Source organism: Myxocyprinus asiaticus, chromosome 6, assembly GCF_019703515.2.
Source record: "Myxocyprinus asiaticus isolate MX2 ecotype Aquarium Trade chromosome 6, UBuf_Myxa_2, whole genome shotgun sequence".
Classification (NCBI taxonomy): domain Eukaryota; kingdom Metazoa; phylum Chordata; class Actinopteri; order Cypriniformes; family Catostomidae; genus Myxocyprinus; species Myxocyprinus asiaticus.
Window position 1 is genome coordinate 45,826,286 of NC_059349.1, and position 22,530 is coordinate 45,848,815.

At 36.2% G+C, this 22,530-nt stretch overlaps 2 protein-coding genes across 4 annotated transcripts in view; one reads left to right on the forward strand and one right to left on the reverse strand.

Annotated features, from left to right (window-relative positions):
• LOC127443106 (calmodulin-regulated spectrin-associated protein 2-like) overlaps nucleotides 1–22,530 on the forward strand; it is an 89,140-nt gene that overhangs the window by 45,053 nt on the left and 21,557 nt on the right. For 2 of the 3 annotated variants that reach the window (XM_051701620.1, XM_051701622.1), the window contains exons 4-10: nucleotides 12,702–12,779; nucleotides 15,090–15,231; nucleotides 18,868–19,007; nucleotides 21,901–21,991; nucleotides 22,081–22,165; nucleotides 22,286–22,311; nucleotides 22,409–22,478. In XM_051701620.1, the coding sequence (XP_051557580.1) occupies nucleotides 12,702–12,779; nucleotides 15,090–15,231; nucleotides 18,868–19,007; nucleotides 21,901–21,991; nucleotides 22,081–22,165; nucleotides 22,286–22,311; nucleotides 22,409–22,478 (632 nt within the window). The remainder of the gene's footprint in view (nucleotides 1–12,701; nucleotides 12,780–15,089; nucleotides 15,232–18,867; nucleotides 19,008–21,900; nucleotides 21,992–22,080; nucleotides 22,166–22,285; nucleotides 22,312–22,408; nucleotides 22,479–22,530) is intronic. The other variant, XM_051701621.1, reaches the window with a different exon arrangement.
• LOC127443105 (sterile alpha motif domain-containing protein 9) lies at nucleotides 4,962–13,614 on the reverse strand. The gene is made up of 3 exons (XM_051701619.1): nucleotides 13,547–13,614; nucleotides 10,895–10,975; nucleotides 4,962–10,698 (listed from the first exon to the last, which is right to left on the reverse strand). The coding sequence occupies exons 2-3, from the start codon at nucleotides 10,972–10,974 to the stop codon at nucleotides 5,739–5,741; spliced, it is 5,040 nt and encodes a 1,679-aa protein (XP_051557579.1). The 5' UTR covers nucleotide 10,975; nucleotides 13,547–13,614; the 3' UTR covers nucleotides 4,962–5,738.

Consider the following 22,530-nt stretch of genomic DNA (forward strand, 5'->3'; position numbering starts at 1 on the left):
TTTCAACATGAGTTGATGGTGTGAGTCTACAGAATATGCTAGTGAGGTGTTTTTTCTGTCACTCTAAATGTTCGTTTTTTCCAACACCCGTGGAGGTAAAATTGGTCCTGGCAGATCACATTCAGACAGCTATGACACACGGCACTTTTTCATGATACAAGCGTTTAAATGTTATATGTGTAATTCTGCTTAATTTTTAGGTTTCAACTTCTTAATAATTTGTGTTAAAATTGACATGAAATTTCCAACAGTGACAGCTCGTATTATTACACATGCAAGTTTATAACATTAAAGCAAATTACAATTGTATTTTTAAAATTAATCTGTCACCCTACATTTTTTAGAGGCTTAAATGTGATTAAAATTGTTGTAAACAGAATATAAAATAAAACATACACTTTCACATGTACAGTTGTGCTCAAAAGTTTGCATACCCTGGCAGAAATTGTGACATTTTGGCACTGATTTTGAAAATATGACAGATCATGCAAAAATCTTTTATTTAAAGATAGTGATCATATGAAGCCATTTATTATCACATAGTTATTTGGCTCCTTTTTAAATCATAATGGTAACAGAAATCACCCAAATGGCCCTGATCAAAAGTTTACATTCCCTTGAATGTTTGGCCTTGTTACAGACACACAAGGTGACACACACAGGTTTAAATGGCAATTAAAGGTTAATTTCTCACACCTGTGGCTTTTTAAATTGCAGTTAGCATCTGTGTATAAATAGTCAATGAGTTTGTTAGCTCTCATGTGGATGCACTGGGCAGGCTAGATACTAAGCCATGGAGAGCAGAAAAGAACTGTCAAAAGACCTGCGTAACAAGGTAATGGAACTTTATAAAGATGGAAAAGGGTATAAAAATATATCCAAAGCCTTGAAAATGCCAGTCAGTACTGTTCAATCACTTATTAAGAAGTGGAAAATTCAGGGATCTCGTGATACCAAGCCAAGGTCAGGTAGACCAAGAAAGATTTCAGCCACAACTGCCAGAAGAATTGTTCAGGATACAAAGAAAAACCCACAGGTAACCTCAGGAGAAATACAGGCTGCTCTGGAAAAAGACGGTGTGGTTGTTTCAAGGAGCACAATACGAGGATACTTGAACAAAAATGAGCTGCATGGTCAAGTTGCCTGAAAGAAGCTTTTACTGCGCCAATGCCACAAAAAAGCCTTGTTACAATATGCCCGACAACACTTTGACACGCCTCACAACTTCTGGCACACTGTAATTTGGAGTGACGAGACCAAAATAGAGCTTTATGGTCACAACCATAAGCACTATGTTTGGAGAGGGGTCAACAAGGCCTGTAGTGAAAAGAATACCATCCCCACTGTGAAGCATGTTGGTGGCTCACTGATGTTTTGGGGGTGTATGAGCTCTAAAGGCACGGGGAATCTTGTGAAAATTGGTGGCAAGATGCCCCCACCTGCAAGAATTTGGGGCCTCATAGACCACTATTACAAAAGACTGCACGCTGTCATTGATGCTAAAGGGGGCAATACACAGTATTAAGAACTAAGGGTATGCAGACTTTTGAACAGGGGTTATTTAATTTTTTTCTTTGTTGCCATGTTTTTTTTTATGATTGTGCCATTCTGTTATAACCTACCATTGAATATGAATCCCATAAGAAATAAAAGAAATGTGTTTTGCCTGCTCACTCATGTTTTCTTTAAAAATGGTGCATATATTACCAATTCACCAAGGGTATGCAAACTTTTGAGCACAAATGTATGTGTGTGTGTGTGTGTGAATTAAGTTGCACCCTTCCCCCGTCCTGGTTTAACACTTAAAAAATCTACTCACCTTAACAATAACAGTTGGATGGGTGAATGACAGGAAAAGATGGCCAGAGGTGTCGTAGAGAGATATTTTTATTGATTTTGTGTTGTCTCTTGGAGTTTCATGAGCACAGAAGAATATCAGTATGTCCACAGCATGAAGGTAGGATCTTGTGGATTTATGAATGAAGTACTCTTGTTTTAAAATCTCCCCCCTCTGTTTCCAGATGTTATGACATCCCCTGAACACTTCATGATAGCTTTTGGCAACTCTATAACCTGTAAATCCACTTTGCTAGCTAATTACACTTTGACATCTACACCATATCTATATAGTGACCTCTGGAAGTTCACAGACAAAATTTCAAGATAGCTATGCACTAGTTTCTCTGGAGCTTAAGGTTAATATGGGTTTTGTTTTGTTTTATTTTGTTTTGTTTTTTGTTTTGGTTTAGATTTTTCAAACTTTAAATTGTCATAAATTGTGACAAATGTTCTGTAAATAAACTTTGCCTAGTAAAATATTTAAAAAATAACAAACAAGTGACACGTGAAACATCTTTATTTACTAAATAATCTTTTAACTTGCCAGTGCTATGTTTTTGTTTTATCTCTGTACATGTCAATCTTATATTATTAAATTTATCTTAACAAATGTTTGCCCATTTAAATTTCTTGATAATTTAATAATAAAATATCCAACAATGTTTAATTATGTCACTGCAACTAATCCCAAAAACAATGTTTATTATCAAAACAACTACACTGGAATTAATCCCAAAAACAATGTTTATTATCAAAATAACTACACTGCAGCTAATCCCTAAAACAATGTTTAATATCAAAACAACTACACTGCAGCTAATCCCAAAAACAATGTTTATTATCAAAACAACTACACTGCAACTAATCCCCAAAACAATGTTTAATATCAAAACAACTACACTGCAGCTAATCCCAAAAACAATGTTTATTATCAAAACAACTACACTGCAACTAATCCCCAAAACAATGTTTAATATCAAAACAACTACACTGGAACTAATCCCAAACACAATGTTTATTATCAAAATAACTACACTGCAGCTAATCCCAAAAACAATGTTTATTTTCAAAACAACTACACTGCAACTAATCCCCAAAACAATGTTTAATATCAAAACAACTACACTGGAACTAATCCCAAACACAATGTTTATTATCAAAATAACTACACTGCAGCTAATCCCAAAAACAATGTTTATTATCAAAACAACTACACTGGAACTAATCCCAAAAACAATGTTTAATATCAAAACAACTACACTGCAGCTAATCCCCAAACCAATGTTTAATATCAAAACAACTACACTGCAGCTAATCCCCAAAACAATGTTTAATATCAAAACAACTACACAAATTTATCCCAAAAACAATGTTTAATATCAAAACAACTACACTGCAGCTAATCCCCAAAACAATTTTTAATATCAAAACAACTACACTGGAACTAATCCCAAACACAATGTTTATTATCAAAACAACTACACTGCAGCTAATCCCCAAAACAATGTTTAATATCAAAACAACTACACTGGAACTAATCCCAAACACAATGTTTATTATCAAAACAACTACACTGCAGCTAATCCCAAAAACAATGTTTAATATCAAAACAACTACACTGGAACTAATCCCAAACACAATGTTTATTATCAAAATAACTACACTGCAGCTAATCCCCAAAACAATTTTTAATATCAAAACAACTACACTGGAACTAATCCCAAACACAATGTTTATTATCAAAACAACTACACTGCAGCTAATCCCCAAAACAATGTTTAATATCAAAACAACTACACTGCAGCTAATCCCCAAAACAATTTTTAATATCAAAACAACTACACTGGAACTAATCCCAAACACAATGTTTATTATCAAAACAACTACACTGCAGCTAATCCCCAAAACAATGTTTAATATCAAAACAACTACACTGGAACTAATCCCAAACACAATGTTTATTATCAAAATAACTACACTGGAACTAATCCCAAAAACAATGTTTAATATCAAAACAACTACACTGGAACTAATCCCAAACACAATGTTTATTATCAAAACAACTACACTGCAGCTAATCCCCAAAACAATGTTTAATATCAAAACAACTACACTGGAACTAATCCCAAACACAATGTTTATTATCAAAATAACTACACTGCAGCTAATCCCTAAAACAATGTTTAATATCAAAACAACTACACTGCAGCTAATCCCAAAAACAATGTTTATTATCAAAACAACTACACTGCAACTAATCCCCAAAACAATGTTTAATATCAAAACAACTACACTGGAACTAATCCCAAACACAATGTTTATTATCAAAATAACTACACTGCAGCTAATCCCAAAAACAATGTTTATTATCAAAACAACTACACTGGAACTAATCCCAAAAACAATGTTTAATATCAAAACAACTACACTGCAGCTAATCCCCAAACCAATGTTTAATATCAAAACAACTACACTGCAGCTAATCCCCAAAACAATGTTTAATATCAAAACAACTACACAAATTTATCCCAAAAACAATGTTTAATATCAAAATAACTACACTGCAGCTAATCCCCAAAACAATGTTTAATATCAAAACAACTACACTGGAACTAATCCCAAACACAATGTTTATTATCAAAACAACTACACTGCAGCTAATCCCCAAAACAATGTTTAATATCAAAACAACTACACTGGAACTAATCCCAAATACAATGTTTATTATCAAAATAACTACACTGGAACTAATCCCAAAAACAATGTTTAATATCAAAACAACTACACTGGAACTAATCCCAAACACAATGTTTATTATCAAAACAACTACACTGCAGCTAATCCCCAAAACAATGTTTAATATCAAAACAACTACACTGGAACTAATCCCAAACACAATGTTTATTATCAAAATAACTACACTGCAGCTAATCCCAAAAACAATGTTTATTATCAAAACAACTACACTGGAACTAATTCCAAAAACAATGTTTAATATCAAAACAACTACACAAATTTTTCCCCAAAACAATGTTTAATATCAAAACAACTACACTGGAACTAATCCCAAACACAATGTTTATTATCAAAATAACTACACTGCAGCTAATCCCAAAAACAATGTTTAATATCAAAACAACTACACTGCAGCTAATCCCCAAAACAATGTTTAATATCAAAACAACTACACTGGAACTAATCCCAAACACAATGTTTATTATCAAAATAACTACACTGCAGCTAATCCCAAAAACAATGTTTAATATCAAAACAACTACACTGCAGCTAATCCCCAAAACAATGTTTAATATCAAAACAACTACACAAATTTTTCCCAAAAACAATGTTTAATATCAAAACAACTACACTGCAGCTAATCCCCAAAACAATGTTTAATATCAAAACAACTACACTGGAACTAATCCCAAACACAGTGTTTATTATAAAAATAACTACACTGCAGCTAATCCCAAAAACAATGTTTAATATCAAAACAACTACACTGGAACTAATCCCAAAAACGATGTTTGTTATCAAAATAACTACACTGCAGCTAATCCCAAAAACAGAAAAGTAAAGGAAAAAACCCTGATTAACTAAAATGAGTGACTGTGCTCTAGGTTTTTGCATAAAAAAAACGTACATCTCATTACGTCATCACATACAGTGTACATAAGATTTAATGCTTAACATACTATATAACATAACTGTTATCATTTGAGATTTTGCTCGTAGATTTAGGCACACTACTAAATCAAAACTGATTATAAAACATCCCAAAGCATTTATTTGCAACAACCTCACACATAATCATGCACAAATGTTTTTGTCCAAACTCTGGTTAGGAAGATGATCCTATCTGCCTCAAATAATATTTACATGATGGGCAAATGATAGGTTCATGTATTGATTTTCCTGTCCACATACTGAATGTCATAGGCAAGTGGACCATCAATAGCAAAGCCAATGTAGAAGGTCACTCTCTCTGTACTGTGACCACTTCTTAGTCCACCAAGGTACGTGGGGCGCACAGGAATCTTAAGTTTGCCATACTCAGCACAAAGCTCACCATACTCAATGATGCCATCTACTCTGAGGAGCTTGTCTTTAATCACCTGTTCCTTGAAAATGTCTGCATTTTGCCAAAGCACATTACGGTCTCTTGACTTGACTTTACTAAAGACACTGTCAAGAGCAGCTTTAGAAAGCAGTCGGTCTAGTCCTTCTGACTTTCCCAGATAGAAGTGGGCAATTGAGTTTCTAACTCTGAAAATGTGTGAGAGTTGCTTTCTGGAGGATTTCTTTATAATTTCCACATATGTAGTTATTCGGTGGTCAGGGACTTTGTTTCCGGGCCACAACAACAACAGAGCAAGGTAATAAGGTTCTGGATGCTGATGTTGTGTTCCTGCATCTTGCAAGATTTCGTTCATAAGATCTGTGATTTCTTTCTGGGTTTTTGCAAATTGTGAATTTGGTTTATTCAGCTTAAGAATTATGTGTGCAAGCAAATAATTTGTTTTGTCCCTGAGTGTTTTGGTCATACAGTTCTTGTATATGAATGAAAGTTTTTCAACTATTTCCACAATCGTGTTTTTTCCATATTCTAGAAACTGAAGAATTTGTGGGAAATTGTTTGCTCTGTTCTCTTCCAAGAACATTCGACATTCCTCAATTTCCATGTTCATGCTGAGTTTGGGTTTACGGGTTTTCTCACTTAACTTTTCCTCTGATGAAGAGCAAAACAAGGAGATGTATTTTTGGAAGTGCTCAGAGAGCTTTTTCCTGTTTTTATTCTGCTTTTCTTTGTCAACAATTCCCTTTTCTTTTGTGTAAGTGAAGAAAACTTCAAGAAAGCTAAAAGCATTGTCTACTTGTGGCCTCAAAGAGACAAGGAATGGTTCATACTCTTTAAGAATGTCAACCATTTTGTTGTTGGCATCATTCTGGAATATGGGAACGTTTACTATGGATATTTTTCCTTTGAAAAACTGCTTGATGTAATTATCTTTCATGCAGTCCCCCTCCTCAAACAATGCCAGCCCCCTCACAATGTCAAAGACTGTCATTGCAATGTCAATCGCGTTCATATATCCAGATATATTGTAGGTGTTTGGTTTCCTATGAAGTGCTTCATCCAAATCAGGAATATCATCTGTCTTTGCCAAGATTTGAGCCTTTTGGAAAGCATTTATTGCGGTATTAGCTAGATCAAGATATTCTTTCAAGTCATCTGGTGTGTATTGGATGTTCTCTTGCTTTTTGCCATCAATTTTATGTTTTAGCTCACTTCTAGACACCTGTCCAACTGTATCGAGTGTGTATGAATTCTCTTTGATACTTCTAGCTGTGTTTGCCCAGTCCTTTGCTTGAGCAAAGTTCTTCTCATTCAGATAGAAATGTCTTGCTAAAGCTTGAGGGATTACAAAGTCCTTATCGAATCGTCTTGATGCCTCTGTAAAGATGTCTTGGACTTTTGTCAGTCCATCAGTTTTGTTGATGTCCTCAATCAAAGGTGAAAACAGTGTGTTTTTCTCATCACCTTCAGTTTTACGTTGTCGAGTGATTAACATGTTTTTTACTGACTGCAAGAGGTTATCTTTTCCTGTTCCACTTTTGAAAAACAAGTCACAATGCAGCATATTACAAACTATGTCAGATCTCAGGTTGTTGTGCGACTTTTCAAGCTCGTTGAGACACTCTGTTGCAATACGTTGATGAACAAAACGAATTGCTTTGTACACTCCACATTCTTCAGTTTCAAACTCAATGAGCAAGCATGACTGAGGTTCCATTTCATCCAAAACTGTTTGCTTTCCCCATAATCTTCTTTTAATCCCCAGAAAATCTTCACACAGTGACACAGAAATGGCTGATTCAGCCACATAGGTATTCAGTAATGCCAAGATTGAGAGGAGTTGTGCTTGTTTTCTTCCAATATCAAAATCTTTCAGAATATTACGAGCAACATTTGTAACATACTCCTGACTGAAGTTTGATTTCATTATCATGAAACTGTAGAAATTTTCTGGTTTTTCATGAGTTTCTTGAAGTTCCTTTAGTTTCATCTCAAAGGTATCCATTTCTACCTTAGACAGTGTTGCTGTGATGAACTGACTCTCAATGACACTGTTTGAGAATCTAGCTTTCGGGTTATTTGAACGCAAACAATTCAAAACAACTACAAGTGCACTGGGACATATTTCATCAAGCATTTTTCGTGTAATGTGTTGAAGCTCCTCTGTGTTTTCTGTCTCCTCTGAGTCATCAACTAACAAAAGTGCTGGTATTATCTGTGAGGTCTCACTTTTTCCACACCTTACCAAGTAAGCAACTTCTTGTGCTACATTATGTTTGGAAACTGTGTTGTCCTTCAGTACTGCACAACGAAAATCCTTTCTCAGACTCCACATGACATGCATAGCTAGAGTGGTGCCTCCACAACCAGGCTGATGAAATAGATTTAGCATGACACATGTGCTCGTTGGATTTTTTGTTCTAGATTCGATCATACGTTTGAGTTGGTCATATTTGTCCCGTTTTATGAATGGTTTTGCTGTACTTTTCTCAGAGAAATAGAAGTTCCACCATTTCACTTTGTCCCCTCTGTAGAATTCAGCTTCTTTTTTGATTCTGAACTCTTGAAATTCTGTACTATCCTCATCATACTCATTCTCACACTCATTTTCACAAAGAACATCAAGAGAAGGCATAGAGTCCTCATCTTTCTGTTGGAAAACCACTGAACTTCCCTCAGCGGATGGAAGAAGTCTCTCAGTATTTGGCTTGTCCTGGCCCAGTTTCAGTATTGTCCCATTGATTTCACTGAGCTCCAGGTCATATACACTATGCTGACTAATGTCATGTTCACATCTGGATTGAATGAAATCCCTCCATTTTTGAAAGGAAGCATCTGATGTGCAAATACTTATAATGCTCTCTGTACCCCCAAGGTTTTTATAAAATGACATGAATGTGTCAAAAATGGGCTCATTCATGGCTTCAACAGTGGAGAGAAGGAGAAATATAACTAAGAATCTTCCTCTTGGAAGAGTGTATGGGTTGCAGAGGAACGAGATCATATCTTGTACTTCCCCTGCTTTGTGCACTAACCATTCCCTTGGCTGGAGTGGTCTGTCAGATTCAGTTTTGAGGTCTTCTCTGCCATTACAAGATATCCAACTTGTTTGTTTGTACAAATTGAGATTTTTCGTAACAGTTCCTGGATCCCCATGAATCTGACTTGGTGCATGAAGATTTGCAATACGAGCTTCTCTGTAGTTGTGGCAGGAACCACTAACTGCAGAGTTTGGATCAAAGTCCAATACACAGAACAGTTTCAATGTTGTCATGAACTGAAGGTGCTTGAGCTGTCCAGGGTGGCTTTTGTTTGTGACAATGATATAGTAATGATAATAACCAAGGCGGTTTCCTTCAAATGTCAACAGATTCTTTAGTTTTTCACCCTGATTTGATGTTCTTTTGCTTTCAGGTCTCTTTTCTGCCTCCTTTCTCCTGTTGTCCAGAACTTTCACTTGTGTATTCATTTGAGCCATTTCACATTGTAAGTCTTTTATATTACCGTTTTTACAAACATCTCTGGTTGCAGCTCCATCTCTGATGAACAGCGATTTTCCTTTGCTTTTTTTCCATTGATTGTCCTCATCCAAAGTCTGAATATAAAATAGTTTATCATGAACTACATTATGGGATGGAACAATATCTACCTCTATAACGTATTTTTCAGATAATGTGTGGTCAGGACACAACACTTCTACAAAGCGTGGTTGTCTGATACATCCCTTTGCATCATCTGAGTGTCCTTCAAAGTATGATTTAATGCCCTGATTAAAGTGATCAATAATGATGTCCCTGTTGTCAATCTTGATTCCAATGATCTCACCATGAGCATATTCTGAATTCTTGGAATCAGCTACACCGAAGTGTATGGTTCCATTTGTGCGACTGTTCATACACCCTGCAGCAAACTGGAACACCTTTTTATTGAAACTCTTCTTTATCACATGAATATCTTCTGTCCTGCCCAAGAACTTATACTCATGAACTGGATCAATCAGATTGCCAGGTCCTGTCTCTGGTGGTAAAGTGTAATTTTGAATGTATCGTTGACAGGCAGAGTTCTGATCAAATGGATAGAGACTACATTGGTTTAGCTTTCTCATGTGCTTTACTTCTTCAGTCACTTTATCTGCATAGATGTCTGATGTTTTAGGGTCAACTGACTCTCTTAGTTTGGTTTGTTTGGAAGATGGACCTCCAGAAGATTCTACAAGCTGAATATTTTTCTCTTGAGAATGCGGCACCCTTAAAGGTTCATTTGGTTTAAAGTTCTCTGTTGGAGTGGTGCTTTGAGTGTCAGTGGTATCCATTGAATCTTCTCCAAAGTTTATTGGTTTTTCTAGGGAACAATCTTGCCTAAATTCAGATTTTTCTTTTTTGTGTGACTTTCCCTTCGATTTTTTAGTTTTATGTCTAGTTTTTTGTCTTTGTTCCGTTGAAACATTGTCTTCATTTTTCACTGTTGTGTCTTGCCTGGCCTCTGCACGCTGTGTGTGTGAATGTTCAGAAGCCTCATAATTTGATCCATGTTCATGAAGCTCTTTGAACTCATAAAATTGGTTGATAATTCTAACAGCCGGGCCATGCTTAATTCCAAGTTCCTGCAGATCTTTGGTCTGATAACAAACTAGTTCCTTCCCAGATACTTCTTCTTCATACAGCTTGTCTGCATGCTTTTTATCCACTTTAATCACCACAGTTAGCCAGTAATGAACATGACCTCTCGTCCACTCCTCCACTCGATGAGGAAGTTCTGTTGTTTCACTCATTGTTGACATACTGAAAAAAACTCAAATGAATAAAGATATAAAAATGCCTTATTAATACATTTCTACGTTATGTCTTATTTTAATGTTTCTAATGTCATATAGTATTATGTTTTAAATTAATTAGCATCATGCTGTTAACTAATATCTTCAAGGTTGCTTCTAAGATCAAAATACAAATCATTGTCTGTTGAGTAGTTTTATCGTACCTGTCTTTGTGTTTGAAAGCGTTGAGTTCTAAGCTATTTCCATTCCTGGTTTTTTCTTTTTGTCTTGTGTTACCAAGCATTCTGTCAAGAATTCAACAGGAAGAGATGTCTCATCCACATGCAGTAATTCACAATTTTGTCACTAAAGGTCCATATCACCACAATTTGGCTTTGATTTACTACAATCCCAAATAATCAGAATAATTTACCAGTTAAAAGCAGTGTTTAAAACATTTAAATGTGACATAATTTAAACATCAATAATTAGCAGGCTATTTTTTTTTCTGTTATAAAAGTAGTATGTTTATCAGTTGTGTTATCAGTTATGACTTTGTGTTTTAAAATAACTAAATAAAAAATATATTCAGTAAATAAGAAATGATTTAATATCACATTATTGTGAGTCATCAATGGGTGTATTCTCCATTCTCAAAGTCTCTGTTTTGCCACAATGACAGCATGATGCACAGTGTGAATCAGATTTATTGCTGCCTTCCAGTCATATGAATTTGCTCTTGCAGTAACAGTTTCTGAAATGGCTGGTGCAATTCAATCTATTTGCATTGACACCACCCTTACTTTGCTTATGTTGGAGGCATGCCTATTTAAAATACTTTCTCTTAAGGCATGTCTAAATATCATTTATGTTGCTTCTCAAGTAAATGTATCTTGTTTTAAGGATTTTTAGACAATTTTAAATGGAAAACAAGACAAAAACACTTGATAACAATGGGATTTTTTGCAGTGAATTTCTTTACTGTATTAAACTTAATAAAAAATATTTTTTTCCATTTAATTCAGTGAATGTCATTTAGAGGTATTTTTAAAAGATGATTTTGAGGGGGGCCTGGGTAGCTCATTGAATAAAGACACTGACTACCACCCCTGGAGTTTGTGAGTTTGAATCCCAGGGTGTACTGAGTGACTTCAGCCAGGCCTCCAAAGCAACCAAATTGGCCTGGTTGCTAGGGAGGTTAGAGTCACATGGGGTAACCTCCTCGTGGTCGCTATAATGTGGTTTGCTCTCAGTGGGGCACGTGGTGAGTTGTGCATGGATGTCGGGTTGAATAGCGAGAAGCCTCCATACGTGCTATGTCTCCGCAATAATGCGCTCAACAAGCCACGTGATAAGATGCATGGGTTGATGGTCTCAGACACGGAGGCAACTGAGATTCATCCTCCGCCACCCAGATTGAGGCGAGTCACTACGCCACCACGAGGACTTAAAGTGCATTGGAAATTGGGCATTCCAAATTAGAGAGAAAAAGGGGGAAAAAAAAGATGATTTTGTCTTCTTTATTGTTAGTAATCACGTTTAATACAACCTTTTAAGTCGGGGCACAAGCTGAATAATCGGTTAAGAGCTAATGATTAATCGTTGCAGTAATCGTCGAATAATCGTTAGATTAATCGATTATCAAAATAATGATTAGGTGCAGCCCTACACCAAACCTTATTGTATTATTTCAGAACAAGACATGATAATAATTTATTAGAACTCTTGATTTATACTTTTGTGTACTTTTGAAGCTTCAAGAGGTGGTCACCATAAACTGCCATTGTATGACATCACTGAGCACAACAGATTTTTTCAAACAATGACTGAATTTTCATTTTTAGGTGAACTAATCCTTTAAGCTTCAGGCACAATCCTCACAATCCTGTTATTGTAGATAATTTGATGTATATAACAATGTGAATTGTCTGAAAGAGCAATATCTAATACTTGTGCGTAAATGTGTATTTATTTGTGCTAGTGTGTGAATGGGTGCATGCTTATTTTACATGCGTTCATTTTCTAATGCAGGTAAATGAACATCTTAGAAACCTTTTGGCCCAAGAACAGAGAATTACAGATACAGGAGAACTCTGCACAGTTCAAAAGGTGAGGTTATGCTCATTACAATTTTGAGCCTGCAACATTAAATGATTGTTTCTTTGGGAGTTTTGGGTGTAGTTTAAAACAGACTAGATTAAAGTTATGAACTAAAGTTTTCTTGTAGTACAAAAGGTTTCTCCTTACAATTTCTATCCACACCCATGTTAATGTGAAAATATTTTATGACTTTTCAGGGTTTCAAAGTATTTGAGGAATACTAGAATTACATTTTAATGTACAATGTAATGTAAATTATTTGTCTGGCTTAAGCAACACACCTGAACAAATCCTACCTTATTCCACAGACAGATAACACTAAATTTATCCCAAAAAAGTATTGTGCACCTAACTAGCTAGAAAGATGGTACTAGGCTATATTATATATTTAGTCAATTTCTAATTAGCCTTTAGGAAAAGTGTTATGCATATCCTTATAGTACAGCTGAATCAGCATGGATGTTTGGGGCAATCTACCAAAGTTCCCCCAAATATTCACTCCATTGTTTAGATTTCATAAAAGCATTTTTAAAGGCATTTCAAAGCTCCTGTGTATATATAACAATATAGAATTTATATTTAATTTGCAGTGTTTCTGAAATGCAATGTAATATCTCTCCATGTACAAAATAAATTTAATATTTTAAGGAATTCCAGGATATAAGTAGGAAATTATATTGAAAATGCAGTGACAGTCTACGCATACATGTTATTCTACATTGGACAAATATATAAAAAAAACAACAACAAAAAACAGAAACTTCAGGTGTACTTACAATATGAATCTTCTATTTGGGCTTTTTTCTTTTGGCTTCTGTTTTTCAGCTTGTCATTATTTAAATACAATCACGATGAAGCACTGTATTGAGGAACACGTACAAATCTACCTCCACGTACAAAGACTATCCTGTCTCACCTTTTTTGTTCACTTGATATCAGTATGTTGCATAGGTGGGGTCAAGGTTCTAAAGAAATATTTGCTTAGAGCAAACTGATATCTGGAACATACCAGAAACATAATAGTGTGGGGTGGAGAACTTGCAGGAACACATATCCAAACCAGTATTACTTGCCGGAAAGCATCCCAAAATAAAAAAAGTACATGCTGTACAATTTATAACTAGGCTATTGTGTCAGAAAAAGACAAAGCAGTGTTGTTTATTACATATTTATTTACATTTTTAACATTGATGCCTTGTGAATAATGCAAAATTTGATAAACAGACTCTTTTGAGTGAAAAAGTGAAAATGGCTTGTGTTCCAAAGCTAAAGAAGAAAGAATGAATCATTAAAAAGAAAAAAAAAACATATTTGTTGGTTGGCTGATGCATCATAGCATCGTATTTTGCTCTTTTTGTCCTACCATGAGTATATACACAGTCTCTATAAATAGACACCAACTTCATTTACTTCAGCTGAAACTTTCCTTAGGTAAATCTATTCATTTACAATATACTTGCCAATGGTCATATTTGAGTGAGATTACAAAAAACAAGATTACACAAACACTCTATAAACTTACATGTCTTGTGTGCTTGTACAGGTTCAGATCTCATAAAAACAAATGAGAGCTTTTCTTTCTCTTTAGATTGTCAATTTGTGCCAGTATATAAACAATACCTTTACAAATAAATAGACATCCATCACAACAACGTCAAATGCTGCTGCTTAGAGCTAAAAACTATTGTTTTAATTTTTATAGAAAATATTCACTTACCATAGATAATAGTGGAAATATTAGGTTGAGTTTATCACATATACAGTTTCATTGTGGAGTGATTACAATATGTACTTGAATACAGTCATGTTTGAGTGACTAAAACCAAGATTACATCCTTTGAACTTGAATGTCTTGTGTGGGAGAGAGATACATCACTTTATGTGTAAGAGTTTTTGTATTCTATAATTGTGTGTGTGTGTACTCGCTTAGCTGTAGTTTGGGGACAAATTTGTACCCAGCTGAATTGGACAAAACCTCCCTTTGGGGACATTTTAGGACATCATCATCCAGAAAAACAATTCATAGTCCATACATAAATGAAATCATTAATTTATTTTTATTATTCTAGTAATGCATAAAGTTTTCTGTTAGATTTAGGGTGTTGGTTAGGGTTAGTTTATAGTTATTATTGTTAGCTTTATATAAAAAAAAACAATAGAAGTCTATAGTATGTGTTCATTTAGGGAACTCAGCAAATGTGTGTGTGTGTGTGTGGGTGTGTGTGTCCCTTTAACTGACTTATGTGGCTCTTGTTATGATGCATTCCCATTTTAACAATTTTGCTGTCATAGCAACTGAGCTGTGTTTGTAATCCACAGGGGCGGTTCAAGAGAGAGAACTCTAAAGCACGCCCAGCTCTTTGTCTTCCTCTGGTGGAAAATCTACTGAAGGACAACACAGATGGCTGTGCGCTGGCGGCGCTGTTTCACTTTTACTGTCCTGATGCAGTACCACTAGAAGGTATTGTTGTAGGAAGCATTTGTTTGTGGTTTGGGAGATATGGATATGGTTCTTTCTATGTAAACATACACTAGTTGTACGTCTTTGACTGTTGCTTTGTCTCTCTGTTTTTTAAGTGTCTCGTACATGAGCGCCACATTTTTAAGACTGCGTGTGAAATTGAAAACAGTGTGCTTCGCATTTGTTTCACTCAGTTGCACTGTCATTTAATGCAATAACCCATTCTGTGTGTGAAATATAAACAGTCCCTAATATTAGTTGAGACTAAAACTAGATTTAGACTAGACTAGGCACATAATCTAGGGACCCCTATTTTAACATTCAAAATCCCAAACGACCCCCTCTCCTGCAATTAAATTACTGATGGGAGCAACGTGAATGAATTCACCACCGGCTCAATGAAAACAACTAACTTGTTCACAAGAATAGATTTTCCTTGGAACAGGAGCAAAATATAATCTGGTAATGTGAATATCAGTGCATCAGAGGAGAAATCACTTCAAGTTCTCAACAAATGTATCCATTTTATTCTTAACCTATAAAACTTGCAAATATAAAACTAAAAATGTGAGACATTAATATTGTGATATAGGATATTCACCTAATATTGAAGTTATATGCATATTTATGTATGCATACAAAATTTTTAAAGTCTGATTTTAATTTGAGCTCTATTCAAAAGATCCCTGAAGTTCTGGGGTCTGTTTTGATAGTACAACCCACCATCTGAATGAATGTTACATTTATTTAGCAATTTTCTGACACTACACTCAAAGCACTTTACACCATGAACAGGGGACTCTCCTCAACCACCACCAGTGTGCAGCATCCACCTGGATGATGCAACAGCAGCCATAGTGCACCAGTACACTCACCAGCTATTGGTGGAGAGGAGAGAATGAAGAGATAGAGCCAATTAATGGATGGGGATTATTGGGAAGCCATGATTGGTAAGGGCCAATGGGGGGAATTTGGCCAGGACATCAGGGTTACACCCCTACTCTTTTCAAGAAATGTCCTGGGATTTTTAATGACCACAGAGAATCAGAACCTTGGTTTAACATCTCATCCGAAGGTGCCTTTTTACAGTATAGTGTCTCCATCACTATACTGGAGCATTAGGACCTACACAGTCCACAGGGTGTGCACCCCCTGCTGGACTCCCTAATACCCCTTCCAGCAGCAACCTTAGTTTTCTCAGGAGGTCTCCCATCCAGGTACTGACCAGGCTCAGCCCTGCTTAGCTTCAGTAGACAACCAGTCTTGAGCTACAGGGTGATATGACTGCTGAGGGTGTTTGGTGCTCTTATGGCTCTTCAGAACGATATGAAGGAAATAAATATATGCGATTAAATTGTTGGAAAATGCGATATGCCCAGCGATAATCCTATGATGATGTCATCAGAACGTGTGGAACATCGGCGTCCCCACTGCCCGAATATAGCCTACTGAATTTTGTTAGGGAAAAAAGGGCACTGTCTATTCCAGAGAACACAAACGTAATCGTCTTTGTTCCAAATTGCATATAGACTGTGTATAATATATACAATTTTACCATTAGCTACATTTCCACAAATGTGACATGCTCCATTATTTGAACCAGAAGTAGTGTTTTGTAATGCTGTGTGTGACAGATCGTGTCGGCTGCACATTCAAAGGAAGCGGGGCGCAACGCTCTTTCCGACGTATAGCGTGAATGAATATCAAAGGTCATGTTGAACGATATCATACAACTTACTGAAATGTATAATTTCTCATGTTTTCACCCAATCTGTTAATGTTGAAATGACATGGAGAATATCTTGTTCTTTTCCATGAGCGCTCAAGTGACACCAAGTGACAATCGCGCGCAGAGTTTGTTCAAGTTTCATTCGCTAGTCTCTCATTACAAATCACACACTCAATTCGCACTTTCTCCATTGCCTCAATGAAACTAAATTCAGTACAAATAATTAAATCATAATAAATCCACATAAGTAATAAAGAAATAAATGATGAATAAATAAATAAAACCAAATAAATCCTTGTTTTCTTTTTACCACATTTTTCTCTTCTACCTGACGCTTTGCCATAGTCACTGATTTGGTTTGGCTGGCTAACCTGTTGTTTTGATTGTTGCTCAGTACTGTACAATTAGAACAAGCAGTTTTGCCATGTCTTTAAACAAAACCTGCATCCTTACCACTATCGCAATGCACACCTTAAAAAAATATCCTATGTAAGACATACTGTACGTCTTGTCTTTCCATATATCTCATAAAAAATTAAGTATGATTAAAATACTCAAAATGGCCCTATTTGATTGTGCTTTATTACAAAAATAATTGTAACTTTTTCACACATTCCATTTTTTTCTTCTTGTGACCCTCAAAATAGAGAGAGCTTCGTGAGAGAGTGATTTTCCAATGTCTCAAGTTTGTGTTTCAGTGAGGTGTACAGTAGTTGAGAGAGTACAGCCCTTTACTCCAACAGAGCCCTGCACAGATAAACCCTCTACAAAAAACCCAGTAGAACATAGCCCTTAATCTGGCCCTGTAGATAACAGATGTACACACACACACAAACTGCATCAGGAAAACCAGATTAACTACTAAAATCTCTTTAAAGTCCCTCATGACAGGGGGAAAAAAACATCAACCTTCAGATAATCTAAAGGACACTGAACTTTTACTGTGTAAACTTATAGACTTAGAGTGATACAATGACAGGGTTCCTTTGGCTTTGTAAGTCTGTTTCATAGAAGTAACAAATTTGTATTGGCTAATGCTGCGTTTCATTCAATATCAGATGTGGGAAATACCGACTTGATATCTCCGACAATAAAGGCATTCCATTGCCCGATGCTCAGAAGATGACGTACAAGCAAACAAAACTGCTATGCTACCTTTAGCTTAGCAAGTGTTTGACTGTCCCCAGAGACATCTCCTAGCAACCCAATTTATAAACAATGAAGCAACAATTATCAAAAGAGAGTATAATTTACCATGTTTTGTACATCTGTCTCTGCAAATGTTTGTTAATCAAACTTTAATATCATGTAATGTAGGAACTTTGACTCAATGATCGATATTATTTAATAAAAGTGAATGTTTATCATTAACTTTTTGCATCTCCCTGGGTGCTGATGTGTTTGTGTGACTTCACGCACCTGCATTTCTGCGAAATCGTAGTTTAAGATTTCTGCTTGAGTTTCCAATTTGGAAGTCAGACTTCAAGTGGCATTCCATTGCACTTTTCCTAGTAGGAAGTTGGAAATTCTGACTTTCCGTGTTGAATGGAATGCTGCTGAATCCGAGACGTTCAGTTTAGAGAATACATTTGTGTAATCAGAGAAAGAAAGAGAGCTATTATAAGAATTTACAGTATGTGAGGGTGGAAGACATCATGAGAGAAAGGAAAAGACAAACTAGCAGTGAGTGAATGGAAGTTTGAGTGAGAAAAGTGAGCAGTTGTTCAAACACAAACAAACACATCCCCACCCCGTGACTCTAGGGAGTCTGCTCATTACATCACACATTCTGTTCCCGCCCCTACAAACATTTATGAAACTTGACTGGCTTCTACTTGTGTTTGTAACAGCCCCTATAGTTAAATTACTAATGCCATTGGCTGTTGGTTTGTTCCCTCCCCTTATAGATATCTGTGTCAAAGAAACAATGTCATTGGCTGACAGCCTGTACAATCTTCAGCTGATCCAGGAGTTCTGCAGAGAAAATTTCAACAACTGCTGTCACTTCACCCTGGAGGATATGCTCTATGCCTCCAGCACCATTAAGGTAAAGCCTGATGTCCACATTCTGAACTCTGAACTTTTCTTTTTTGAAGAGAAGTGATGTAAGTTGCTGCGTTTTGAGATTTTCAACTTCAACTGGAATGATACTGTAGGTTGCATGATACGGTACTGTATATGGATGTCTTGACTGTATATCTAGTCTTGCTACTATGCTGCCCTGCAAAGACACATCCCAGCAACTACACGTTTTGTCGAAATTGAGTTATGACAGATATCAGGTCTCTTAGACTATATGTGCTGTGTATGGTTTGGCTCAACTATACTCAGATTCAGAGAAAACAGAATGTGAAAATTGCAGTAACAACAAGAATCACACTTTAAGTAACTTTGAAGCCATTTGTCTTAGGTGTAGTGTCTGAGAAGTTACTGTGTTTTGCCTTTGTAGCAATATTTGCACAAGCAAGCACCACATTTTCTTCTGGAAATGAAAAAAATATATCGTTTTGTTACAGATTTAAGTTCTCTGTGTTATTAAAGAGAGTCCCATTTGGTTCTTCAGTGTTTCAACTTTATGTGGTGGTTCCTAGGATGCAGATTGTGGGCAGAATTGCACTTTTTTTGGTGATTTTCCACTGAAAATCTTTCAGTTCAAAACCATGACTGAATGAGTGATTACTGGAGTATTTCAGGGAACTTTAGCGGGGCTGAGACAGGAAGGGAAAAATGACCAGTGCATGTTTTAAATCTGACCGTTTGGGATGACTGAGTCATAGTTTGTGTGTGCGTGTGCGGGTCTGGATTGTATACCAGAACACTCTTCCAGCTGCTGCCAAGTGGGCTGACTTTGACAGAGTTGTGTAAGGTATGTTAGCAGTGTGGTTTCTTCAGATAAAAACAGTCCTAAATTTGTAGCCATTACTTCACACACACACACACACCAACCATTATGTGGCAGTTATAATCTTTCCGAACACCAACCCAACACTTGTCTCTATAATAAACAAATATAACAAATCATGCAGTGTCATTTACTGACAATGACCAAATACAAACATTTATAAATGAATGGAGGGCCCAGTCCACCTAACATTTAATCGTACATGTGTACAGGAACTCCATCCTCCATTCCTTCATTATGCCAAATACATATGTGATTGGTTGTTTATGTGGAAGAAGGCAAATTTAGTTTTGCCTCCCTTTTGATTTTTTGGGTGCATTTAGGACAGTAGCAAATATAATTACGGCATTTTAATATCTTACATAAGTGAAGCCTTTATACTTTCATCTTCCTCTGGCATTCATGTGTGTGTGTAATATATATATATATATATATATATATATATATATATATATATATATATATATATATATATATATATATATATACACACACTCACTGATGCAGTGGCTGCAGTGGGCCTACCATCTGTGTACCTCAGTAGAAAGGTGGTCTTCTCCTGTTGTAGCCCTTTCGCCTCAATGTTCGATGTGTTATGCATTCTGAGATTCTATTCTGCTCACTACAATTGTACAGAGTGGTTATCTGAGTTACTGTAACCTTTCTGTCAGCTTGAACCAGTCTGGCCATTCTCTTGTTTTTTGTGTTTTTGCACCATTCTGAATAAACTCTAGAGACTGTTGTGCATGAAAATCCAGAGGAGATCAGCAGTTACAGAAATACTCAAACCAGCCCGTCTAGCAACAACAATCATGCCACGGTCGAAATCACTGAGATCACATTTTTTCATATGTTCACGATTTTATGTATTGCACTGCTGCCACACAATTGGCTAATTAGACAATCGCATGAATATGTAGGTGTACATACATATCCGAGTTATGCACATTAATCTGTAATTACTTTGACTTAAACAAAAGTTAATTTTACCACTTAAAGTGCTGGCTTGATTTTGAATAGGCTACATTTTCAGAAGGCTTAAGCCTCCCTTGCTTTCTCTGACAGACCTCCACTGGTTATAACACTAGCTATTGAGCATATTTTTGGGGTGAAATGCATTACATTTTTCAGACTGGCAAGGGTGGATTTATAGCCAGTTAAATCCAGTAATTTAAGAGTTGCTGTAATTTCAGATAAGCACAATTGCTATGGGTGATTATGTAAACCAAATTAAAATGTGTTTCAACTTTTAAAAATGCTTTTCAGCTGCCTCAGCCAAATATATGCTCTGCAGTAAAGCAAAGTCACATTTGATGAATTCCCTGGTGATTTAGACCTTGTGTGGTGTGATTGCTATGTGAGGCCTTTTTCATGAGGTGTAACAGCCATTGACTGTGCTGAAATAAAGGTGTCAGGACCGAATAATTAATCAGAGAGCAGAAAAAGAGAGTGCTGGGTCTGTTCTGTTTGTGTCAGCCAATCCCGGCTGCTTTGTTGCTCTTGTCAGGTCAGAACACCCTTTGATGCACTCTACAGAAAGAGACTCTTCTCAAGGCTGCTGTGCCATTGGTTTCAATGCAGTATGATAATCAATTGATTTGGCACAGATATGATGACATTTCAATAGCTTGTGCTTGTGCTTGTGCTTGTCAAAGACAACCTAAACAGTCTTAATCTGTCATGTATGCTTTTGAGAGTGTTAAATCAGCACAATTTTTTGGATCTTATTATAACAAGCATCACTGCAAACATTCTCAGTGTTCTTACTCTACAGTCTGAAAGGGTCTGAAAAGGCTGTCTGAATCTAGAGAACAGAGAAACCTTGTGGTTACTGTCAGACTACAAGAGAAGAGCTACTTCTCTTCCATTGCACACTTCATTCATTTTTCCCCTCAGTTCCTAGGGGCGGAAATTCAAGAGAGAGTACCCAAATTTTATCCATGAATGTCTCTTCAAGGTGACTTTGTCTTTGCTCTGTTCCATTTCTCCCTATTCATGTAAGTGTGTGTGTGTGTGTGTGTGTGTGTGTGTTTTTCAGAATAACTACCTTGTGTTTATGGCAGAGCTGTTCTGGTGGTGTGAAGTTGTGAAACCATCTTTTGTTCAGCCCCGTACAGTCAGTACCAAAGGTGAGGTTCATCTTGAGTCGTCTAATTATGTTTGATGCCTATGTCTTGCATTTTTCTAACACTAAGTTTATTTAAATCCCTTATTGTAGTTTCCAACCCATCTGAATCCAATAAAATGGCACCCATAACCAAACAAAACCTGATCCACAGACCAGGAAGTCCAGACCAGTTGAGGTTTGTGAACACAGTTACACAATGAATTAATTTTTTTAATCATTTATCATGAAAAAATGTGCCGGATTATTTGAGTCTGATTTTATACAGTTTTTCAAACACTCAATTTTCTTCCCATAGGTCACAACCTACTAATGACAACTCGGGTAAGAGTTCAAATGCAGCCTGGCACTATTAAAAGAAAGGTTATAAGAGTAGGTATATATTTGCTTTTGGTAAATTGGTGTTTTTCCTCTCTCACAGCAGTTATCAGGCGACCATCTTCCATGTCGTATGTGGACGGGTGTGTGGGGACATGGCCAAAAGAGAAACGGTTTGTTTTCTCTACTAACTCTATCTTAATATCTAATTGTTTTATCAGATCA